Raw genomic sequence first — 11,479 nt, 5'->3', positions numbered from 1 at the left:
ATACATATTTTTCGATTTTTATTAAAATGTTTATAGCAAAAAAATGAATACCTTTTTAGACACCTTTTAAATACGAATTCAAATGCGGCTGACAAATGTTGAAAAATAGGTCGGACTATGAAGGAACTTGGCAGTCCTTGGTGTATAACATATTTTCTTTTATTTTACAACTTTTGATAAATGATACAGCCTTTAAATATATACAATTAAAGATATAACAAACTCCAATAAAGTTATCTTTAAAAGCTAACTAACTAGAAGAATTACTAAGTAAAAAGAGTGTTTTTCTAATTACAGTTTTTTATTCTGCCTTTATAAATAGAAGAAGCAATTCTTGTAGTCTTTCACGATTGAATTTAGTGAATAAAAAACCGGGATCTAAAGGATACGTATACGTGAGATAACTTTTTTACAATATACACAAACTACACTGTGAGGCGTTGCTGTTAAAGTTAGGTTTTGATGACGGTAAGTGCGTCGAGTCGTATTGACAATTTAGTGCGAGGTACGGGGCTGCCTTCCTGTATGACCGCTAAACAACCACTACTAGATATCTGTCTCCCTGAAGCTCCTTCCTATATTCAGATAAAACATAATAGATACGATAAAGTACACATTTTATTAGCGCTGTTCTATTTTTTAAATATGTATTGCTGTCTTTAACTAGTCAGATAATTTAATTAGCTATGGTCACATTTTTTAAATAGAACTCTGTAATTTTAACCCTAGGTGCAGGCCGCTGTTAATTAATAAAATTATAAATTTATTAGTGCGGATTATGTTCAGCGGTGGACTTCCCATAGCTATAATTATAATGATGATATTTACACCCTTATGTTTGACTTACTGTCAATTTTGGCAAATACCAAAATGATCTAGTTACAGGGACAGATGTCACATATCTAAAAACATCTAATTATAATAGGCCATGAGGATCAAAAATTCAGTTCATGTTGATTCATTCGATTTTTCTTCGCTAGCCGGGCGCAGCACATGCAAAATTTCGTTTGTTCATTTTTCTTCATTCAAAACAAGTCACTCTGTACCTCATTGGAAAGCTCAAATATGCTTACCGAGCAGTAGAAAGGACTAAGGTCGGGGTTTCTTTACGAAATTAAAATCGATTTCGAATCGTCGTTAAAATCGAAGACGAGATTCGTAGATGAAAAATTGTAGCCGACATAGCTAACGAGTTGGCAAGTTTATAAAGCAGTGGATAGGTCACATAAGAAGCGTAAGGGATGACCACTTGTTTTGAAGTGGAGACCTACTTGTGGTTGTATTACTAAAGCCAAATAGATAATAATTTGTAAGACGTAATATTTATTATGATAAATAAATTCTGGAATTAAAAGGATACTAAACAATGTTTTGTAGCTCGATATTTATTTAACGAAAATATTACGTAAATAAAAGTTTTCTGTCTTTGAACGCAGCTATAACATCTAACAATAAATTGCTTGAGAAATGTTTGATTTAAATCAGAATAAAAAAGTTGACCAATCCTTAATATGAAAAGATACCAAAAAAGTTATTTTTGTGTTGTACCTTATATATTTTAGCCTTTATTAGACCTAACAATGTCATTCTGTTTTTATTTAAATATTAATACATAAAAATATCCATGTATTTATGAATGTTGTATACGATAAACTAAAAAAAGCTATATTCTTAACACTTATTTAACAAATTTTTCAATTCATTTTAGAAAATATTATTTATTCAATACTTGAAATACGAAAAACGAATGAATATTATTACGTGGACTGTTTCTTTATACATATATTTCACAGCCATTTATTACGCTACGCAATGTTATATAATAAAACTTTTTACTAAGTTTTTATACATCTAATTCATGTTCTTGACAACTAAGTTAGTTCTTACGCCAAAAAATCAATAAGTCAACAATGCTAATGATGCGTTCATAAGAACAAAATTATAAAATTATTGATAGATTAGAATTATTCATGAAAGCGTATATATTAGTTTTGTAAAAAGGTTTTATATTAGTAGCATTTGGACATGTTAGATTAAATAAATCAAATACGTTATTTAAATTTTAATTAAAACTATAAAGCGAGATAATTCGAAAAATATTACACGATCTTTTTAAAATAAATATAATCTAGGAGTGTAGTCTTGAAGCATAATTCAAGCACCAAATATTAATATAACATATATTTTGTGCAAACGTATCTATTGACTACATTAGTGTCATCTTAAAATTGTGCTCAAAAATAATATACTTAAAACGATGATGCAAATAAAAAGCAATCGTAGTAACAAACTACAATTTCAAACATCTAATTATAACGTAAAGGAAACTATTTTAGTAATTGAGGCAAGTATGAGCTTTGGTCAAGAATAATGAAAGACCAAATAAATAATATATTGTTAACATAAACATTCGTGCGAGGGACTAGAGTAAACTAAATACTAAAAGTATTCAAATGTAGCAAAAATGTGATATTTAGTAGATTTCAAAGTATATTTGGTACAAAAAATCTCAGGTAAACCATTCCACATGATTTAAAAAATAAGCCTCTGTTACAATGACGTGTACGTATAAAAATAATCTTGTACGGCACTGCCCTTCAACTTATATATAAAACATTTACCACGTGTAGTATACATAAATGTTACCTAAAATTAGGTAAACCTAATTCAAATTATCTTAATTATACTAAACATTTATTCCTCAATTTCAATATTGGCACAGTCGCATTAGGAAAGTGTCGAAATAAACTTCAAGACAATAATATAATTACAAATAGGAAACATAATTTCTGAGCAACAATTTAAATTCTAAAAATATTTTACTAATTTCGCGAAAAAAATTCAAATACATCATTAGACTAAAAAAAAATTAAATAATAAAATTTAAATTAAAAAATTTAACTATGCGTTCATTTACTAAACCTGCAAATTCCATTAAAATAATAATAATAAAACATAAAACTCAGTAGCGACTAAGTTTGCCTCAAATGCTTTTTATAATTACACATATTTTTAATGAAAAAAAACTTACAGTCCGCTCGAGTTAAGAATTCTGAGAATCACAATTGTCCGCCGACATACAAATGAGCCGAAACCAATAAAATAATAAGCCGTTGACTTCTAAACTATGGCTTAAACTGGTCATTATAAACACGACTTTCTAATTAGTATATAGGTCAGCGGACAATGATGATTAACTGCATTGTAAAAAGACTGTAACAATTTCGAAAAACAATAATCAACAGCTGTTGTAAAGGTTAACAAGCCAGGTTTTGGGAACACGCGTCTAACGGTTGAAGCGACGCGTCGTTAACAGGCATTACGTGATTTTCATCTTCTTAGTCGTCCCGTCGAGCATGTCCTTCAGTTTCGTCAACGGCGAACGTTTCTCGTCGCCAGATTTGGATGCGTAAGAAGCGGGCAAGTGAATATGTAAAGGATCGCGCAGGCGAGCGAGGTCCTTTTGGAGTTTGTCTATCTAAAATATGCGTAAAGGTACAACATGAATTTCAAATAGGCAATTAAAAATAAAATTTTGTTTAAAAAGCAATATGCAAACTTATGAAAATAAATAAGCAATTCCTTAGCAAATAAAAGGGACACCACTGTTTTAACTGTTTTTTCTTAGTTTGAACAATAGTGACGAAAATAAAGCATGTTGCTACTGTCTGTATATCAAAAAATTAAATAACAGATTAATTTAACTGCAAATTAAAAAAAAAATATTTATTTACCTCATCCTTTAAAAAATTGTAGTGATTTATGTCAAGTCCAACTTTTTTCGCTTTTTTGTGAAGAGTCAACAGATGTTGTCTGTCCTTAACGTCTGGCAGCACGTACTCCTGGCAAAAGTTAAATCAATTCAAGATCATATAATATTGTGAACGATGATAAACATCATAATATACGCTGGATGCAGGCCGCTTTCTATCGGCCCTAAAAAAAATTTGTGGTAGAGACCAATGTTCAGCAGTGGAAGTCAAATGGCAGCAACGATAATGGTATACTCGTAAATGAATTGTGAGTTTCGAAATTCGAATACTGGTCAATTTAAAAACTTCGGTACTTCCCCGTGAACTATGATAATTGTTCAACAAATTTTAGGGCTGTGTCTCACAATGTGAATCCCCACTTATTTTTCAGCGTGACAGTAGTGCTTTTATTTATTCATTCATATAACGATCTACTTTGTATGATTTACATTGATCACACGCGTACGTCATGAGAAAATTGCCCACAGAGCTCAATTTAATGGAAACTAGAAACAGATTGAGTTTCCCTTGATTTATTGGCACTCATAAGTTTGAAAATACGTGGCTACGTAGGTGCTACGTGTGCTGATTTTTTACGACACCATTTTAACAAGTAAAAGTAATTCAATTCGAGACTCCATTATCACTTAAAATGAATTTATAATAGAATATATTACTAGTTTTATTAATCTTTTAAACCACAACCTTAGCTAAATCACACCCCGAAGAAAAAACAACCCCGATACTTAAATAAAGGTTAAGAGAACCTGTTTCGTCAGCACGAAGTACGCGTACGCTGCCATCGCAGTTCCATAGGTGACGAAGTAAGTGACCGGCTCCATGATGTCCCAAGAGTACTCCCACCAGGTGAGGCGAGCGAGCACGCCAAACTGGACGCCCATCAAACCCAAACCCACCCACGTGAGCGCTGAAGTACGACGACATGTTTCCACTTCTAATGTCAATCGTTTCTGTCACACAAACATTTTTTTTATTATAATAAACATTAGTTATCATTTTAGAAGTATAAACAAAATCAAACTTATGAAAGGTTTGCGGCAAGGGGGCCAGCCTGCGGCTCGCGAGCCATATGCGGCTGTATATAATATAATCAAATAAATCTTTGCATATAATTTGTAATGTAATAAATACTCTTTAATAGTTACTCTCGATGAATGTACCCGAGTTACCTTTTTTTTAAATATCAAAAAATATTATCGTAAAATTTAAACACCGATCAGCGTTTGAAAGAATTACTGAGAGCTTTAGTTACCAATTATTTACTACAAAATTTTTTAATATTTTAATGAAATAAAAAATGTATACCTTTATTTATATGTTGTCAATAACTATAATTTCTGTAATTTTAATTTAAAACTTTTACAATTATAAATATTGACAAATGGCACGGTCTATCAAAGAGTTGGCCACCCCTGGTCTACATAGTGTAGTCTTACATTATTCTTGGATTAACTGCCCGTACAGCGCAGCTATTGTACAGGTTACAGAAAGAATAGATAAACTAAACACATTTCAGAGTGATCACTTTATTTATGGATTTAATTTCCGAAAATAAAAATATTGGAACGATGATATTTTAAGATTGATATAATGTACCTCTTCCAAAGGCTGCAGTTCCGCAGACAGCTTCTCAAGCTGCGACCTCAGTTCTCTTTCCTTGCGTATTTGATGCTCGCGTACATTGAGGGCTTCGTACAACTGGTTCACGAGGTTTCGAACATCGCTCAACCGAGTAATCTCTTCTGAGCTCAGCCTCTCCTTATAAAATTAATAACATTTACATTACATATGTGTTTGCTATACAATAATGAACATTTTTTATTTTTCTTTAACTATTCGTTATTGTTAAATCAAATTTAGCTCTTTAAGAAAAGTATAACTTTAATATAATAAATCGTTACCCTGTTTATGAATAAAATCTGTTGAAAATTTTTTATAGGATGTGACATATTTTTTGACGATGCCTAAGTCACAGCGCAATTTTTTACGAAAGCTTGACAAAATTAAATTATAAGAAATAACGTAATTTTGAAATATATGTCTCCTAAACTAAGTTTAATATCATAAGATATATCGATAACCTACACCTGTCAAGATTGACTGACAGAAATTATTAAGTTAATTATTAAGTCGGTCCTCAAACGTCTATGTACAAGGCTGCATTAAAGTTAAATTTCACGATACATAAATGAAAGCTCGACGCGCTTTCTGTACTCAGTTAAAGTTTTAAAACTCTGAAGGAGCATCAAAACTTTGCCTGTGAGGTTAGTAAACCTTTGTCAGTGAGTCGTGCTTTTCGTTCGTTTTCGTTATAAATCTAAGTAATAAAAACCCGTAACGAAGTAGCCGTGTCGTTGAACATTTCAATGTTTTCAAATAAAACATTTTACGAAAGTAAGGGGTTTTTATCACGCTATTCAAAAGTTTTAAACTATAAAAATAATTAACGATTTACATAAAAGAAATGACAGACAAAAGTCAAATTAAAATTTTTAAATACGTTTGTTTCAACACACAACATGACATACAATTTTATTCACAGTCATAATAATAAAAAATAAACGTTAGCTTATATTTATTTCATAAACATTCAGTAAAAATTGATCAGTGACAATACGCAAATAGTTAAGAGCAGTGGTAGCTCAGCGGAAGAGGACTGAGACTTGCGATCATAGATCGCAAGTTCGATTCTCGGGATACAGTCATAAACAATTTACACATTTTGCATTTATTATATAGGATTGACACTGCTCATAAACGAGTTTGAAGAGGATGGGACGCAGCGTTCTCTGTGTGCCATTATACCATACTGCGATCGCCAGCCTACCTGCCTAGCATTGCGATTATGGTATATACTCCGTAGATATCTTTGAGGGTGGCCTTTTCCTTGCAGTGTACAATATGTTAATATGGCAACCACTTTTATGTTTATCGAAAATTAATTTATTTATAAAAAAGCCGACACTGTATACCAAGATTCTCCAGACACTTCATCGGTCGCAATGTCAATACAACGAGTAAGAATATAAATTTAAGTATCATATAAATATGTCAGGTTTTACCAAGTTAACAGAGCAGAGCATATTTTGTGACTACCGGCACCCAAATTATAATGAATGGTTATAGACAGCCGACGCCATCTGTTGGATTCGTCCGAATTTACAGTATCCTGAACGCCATCTTTTATCAAGTATTCTTGCTTTTTCTGGCGTCGCAACGTATTTAAGTAGCTGTCTGTATATAATAGCAATATTAACGTAATTATTTTTTTCATAACTAAATATAAAGGCTCACCTGCGGCGGACTCTTGACGTAATATTCAGTGTCATTGATGACCAGTCTAAAATCATTCTCTAGAAGGGACTCCACGGTGTCGCTGGCCGCGATACGTACGCGCTCATCCGTCGCAAGCGCCACGGCCCGCTCCACGCCGCGGTCCTCCGCTTTCACCTGCGCCAAAATACACATATAAGGAGATTACCAACAAAAGCATTGTATTTGTAATTAAAATAAAACTAATAATTTGTACCAAAATAATTTTTATTGTAACATAAATTTTTTGTTTCGCAATTTTAATCAGAAATAATTTCGATGAGATATTCACCACGGCCAAAAATTTTAACGCTTTGCACTCCAAACCATTCCGAATTTTGGCTACCAGCTACTTCGCGCTACTCTCGTGGCAGAAACGTGCATTTACTGATCACCGTATTATTTATTACAACTTTCGAAATATGTAACGTATTCTAATGACTTTGGACTTACATGAATAGGCTGACATTAATAAATACATACATGCAAAAAAAAACATTACCTTATTTTTCAAATATTTTCAGTATGATATAGCTTAAAACACTCTTCAAGATGGATTGCAGGCTGATATACGCACGTTTAACAAAAATAAGTTGTCTGATGTCTGCCACTAAGTGTTTTCTTGTCAGAACAGACAATGCAATCCTATTTTTTTGGGCCGTGAGCAAGCTTTTCACGTTCTCTTCCGACACAAAACTCGCTGACATTTCTTTTATATATCTTAATAATTTTACTAGGCTACAATTACGATGACCAACGTAAGGGGACAACGGAGTGTTTATTATTGTATTAGTATAAGAAACGAAAGAACGTATCGTTTATTTGGTTATCGCCTTGCATTTGTGTGTATATTTCGTTAATCGAACTATTTCATTTTGCGTTAGTAACCGATTTTAATAACTATTTAAAGACTAATTTTGATTCTTTAACTAAGCCATGCAATATGTAAAATAAAATCGCATTATCTGAAATTTTGCCATCGGGAAATTTACATTATCATTCATTGTTTCGGTGGTTGTGTGAAATATGGCATTGTTCTATTAATACCACATACTAACGATATTCATGTGTTAAAACAGTTTTTATCATTAGTGCATACAAATAGGTATTTGTACGGCAAAAATATTATTTTAAATTGATAAACACAGTCATGGTGTTACACAGCTTTATATTTTTTTAAACCCACAGCCAATTGCAGCACCATTTTATTTTGGACGTCTTCACAATAACAAAAAGACCATTTACATTATTTATTTCACTGGTCCCCTTTTCACTTTGATTCACCCCTTGGTGCTCCGACTTACTTTTGTGGCTTCGCCCTTTTGGGATGTCGACTATGGCCTTAGTTAACCCCTGGGTCACCCTTAATATGGTCAATTCTGTGTTCATGACCATGATTCGCTCTTTGCGGCTGTCTCCACAACCATTCAAAGCGAATATTATAAGCTTCAGTCAAAATATAAAGCAGACAAGACTAGGGCTCTCTTAACATTTTTAACATCAATTCAACTTAATAAAGGTGCATTTTATAATTCGATTTTCTGTCATTGATCTCTCCGGTACTTTACAACTGTTAATAAATATAAACTCATTTGAGCAAACTGTATTTATTAATCCATTAAAAATAAAGAGTTTCTACGATTGTATATTATAAACTAAATAGAGAAATTTATTTCTGTGTACAGAAAACCTAATGCAAACCATTATTGCGATCTAAACATAGATATTCAAACTAGCTCTCCAGGCAATGCGCATAGTCATTATTGAAGAAAATTCCTATAGTTATTGTCGTAACTTATACTGGTTTTCATACCCAATAGTGGGTCTATGGTTTTTAAAATAATTTATTATAATTTGTACGTTCACTTAATCGGTAATAATTTCCTATTGGTCAAAAACGTATTTTTCAACTATTACCATGGTGATATTAATATGGTGATCAAAATCACATCAAAAAATTAGTTATGTTATACATGACTAAATAATATGTCAATGCAAATGTTATCATCAAAGGCACGTCTATTCGTTTCGTACATCACGAAGTACTATAACATGTATACCACTAAACAGGAGTAAACGTTAATCATCAGGATATTGTTCAGTACAACAATGCTAAGCTATAAATGATTGATATGTAAATTTTATTCATTGACTCAGAAATTCGACACTGTCTATAATTTATATAATTCAAAATCATGAATAGAGGTTATAATATAGAGTATATAACAATACTCTATATTATACGACTCTTAATTATAAATTTTTTACATTGTATAGTTAGTAATATAGTTAGTAGTAGTAACCTGATCGAATTAATGAGTCGATTTTTACCATAATTTTTATGACACCTTATAATGATGGCGTCCTTAGTCCTTGGTATTTTAATCATATTTAGTGTTCGATTATATTTTTGTAACAGTCATTGGTGGAGTTAAATAAATAAACAAGAGATAAGCCTTTATGAGCCACCTTCTTTTACCCCCATGTCAGCTGATGGACGCCACTATAATCCTCTCCCAAAGATTTTGCCAGTTTTTTTTTTTTGTACGGTATACAGCAATTTAACCCACGCCGCATCTACTAGCTTGTAGTCGTCACTCGAAAAACCTTCGGCATCAGCAGCCGTCGGATGCACTAGCAATGTGCTCTGCCCATTACCACTTCAGACGTATTGCTATAAATAATTCAGTTAATACCTGTTCCAGTAAATCGCCGACGGTCTGCGAGACAGGTCGCAGGGTAAAGCGGCAGCGCTCCCGGCGTGATGGTAACGGTACAGTTATCACCGGCAGCCCCCGCCGATACGTCACCGACACCTCTGCGAACAAACGGATACATATTCAAAAACTTATAGCAGCTTTTCTTAACTGCCAGCCTCGTTGAAATCGAGGTGGGCTTATCACATCGGTTTTATACGCGCTCGAGTGCTTACATCCCCCGCGTCAAGGGTATAGACTTCGTCGGAACTGAAGTTAGCTCGTTTATCGCAAGGGTCCCACACCTCTAATCATTCTAAGTAGAAGCGTTGTTGGTGTATCTTCTATTATTTCTTCTCCCTACGCCAACCCTTTCCGATATGGTAGTAATGTCAGGTAGGTAATAGCAATCGACTCAGTGAAAATTTGGTACTCTGGGGCATCCTTACGTCCACTCGTGGAAGCCTTTGAGTATACTTGGAGCTTTCGCTGAAGCAATCTAAGACCTCAGCGGCCTCCTAGTTCGGTGAAACTGTATTATATAGCAATCCGAGACTCTTCAAGATGCCTTCAAACTTCACTACCTTTAAAAGAGGCTTTAGGTTTAAGCCGCCGCTCTTTTGAACCAGCGAAATCTACAAATACCACTTAGGCAGTGCAAGCCAGGTTAAAAAAAATTAAGCATGTTTATAATCAATGTTGTATTCGTGTCTCAAGCACAAGTCACAGAAGACAGCAGTAGTCATGATTCTTAACTGAAAGGGACTTGCTTCCTTTGTTTCAAAGAATTCATGTAATTGTATTTAAGAATATCCTCTATCATTCTACACGATTTAGTTGTCTAAACAAGTGGTCTGCAAAAACCGATCACTCAATAAAGTTGGCTTTGTTTGTGAATCTCTTGAGTGCCGCGGTCGTGACTAAACAGCGCTGCGGTGCAGATTAAATTCTCGCTGCATTGTTTAAGTGGAAGTTTTCTTTTATTTCTACAACGAATTACGTTCAGTTTAGAATATTTCTGTATACTTTTACGTTATGGCCTTTTTTAGAATATTGTTTAGAATATTCAAAGACATTATTGCAGATTAATAGTCTTGTAGCTGCAACACGTCCTTAAATAGAAAAAATCTGTTTGCAAATAATTTTTTTTAGCTTTACTGTATTTGTATGGTTTCGATGAAATCAAAAACGTATTATTTTCAAAAAGAAATATATTAGTAAATTTTACGACCTATTTTTCGTTTGTTAGTCTTTTTATTAAAACGAATGAACTCAATTGCGGTATTCGACACAATTTAAAATTTACTGGTTAAAAAGCAACGCAAGCCAATAATAAAAAATGGGTTTATTAGGTTGTAAACATATGACTAAACATGTGTAGCAAAATTTTCAGACTTTTTTTTTAAATTAGCTGCCATAACGTACGTTTAACCTGGAATCATTTCGGATCAAATATGACAAGGGACGCCGCTTATCGCCGCGTCCCAGACATTATTGTCGGCCAATGATTTATTCGAACGGAAGAATATAATAAGGCTTGATTCCATGGCTGCTAGATTGTATTATGCAATTGTCAGTGTCATTTGCTATATAAGTTTTGCCGCAATGTTTAGAAAGTGGAATATTTCCGTTAGGGAAAAATATAAAAAAAAACTTTTTTATATCCTATAAATTGAAGATATAGGCAAGCCGATAAAC

General features: G+C 33.1%; 1 protein-coding gene across 1 annotated transcript in view; it reads right to left on the bottom strand.

Moving 5' to 3' along the window:
* Positions 1–2,086: 2,086 nt before the first annotated feature.
* MCU (mitochondrial calcium uniporter) overlaps positions 2,087–11,479 on the bottom strand; it is a 123,125-nt gene continuing 113,732 nt past the window's right edge. The window contains exons 3-8 of the mRNA XM_068774126.1: positions 9,782–9,903; positions 7,068–7,223; positions 5,370–5,531; positions 4,520–4,723; positions 3,735–3,842; positions 2,087–3,478 (exon numbers count right to left, since the gene is read on the bottom strand). Coding sequence (XP_068630227.1) covers positions 3,320–3,478; positions 3,735–3,842; positions 4,520–4,723; positions 5,370–5,531; positions 7,068–7,223; positions 9,782–9,903 — 911 coding nt within the window. The 3' untranslated portion in view covers positions 2,087–3,319. The remainder of the gene's footprint in view (positions 3,479–3,734; positions 3,843–4,519; positions 4,724–5,369; positions 5,532–7,067; positions 7,224–9,781; positions 9,904–11,479) is intronic.

Source organism: Battus philenor, unplaced genomic scaffold (assembly GCF_028537555.1).
Source record: "Battus philenor isolate CCGP_79_NKW_IND1 unplaced genomic scaffold, ilBatPhil1.0.hap1 SCAF_7, whole genome shotgun sequence".
Lineage (NCBI taxonomy): Eukaryota > Metazoa > Arthropoda > Insecta > Lepidoptera > Papilionidae > Battus > Battus philenor.
Note: the sequence above shows the minus strand (reverse complement) of the source record. Positions and strands in the feature narration are given on the sequence as shown.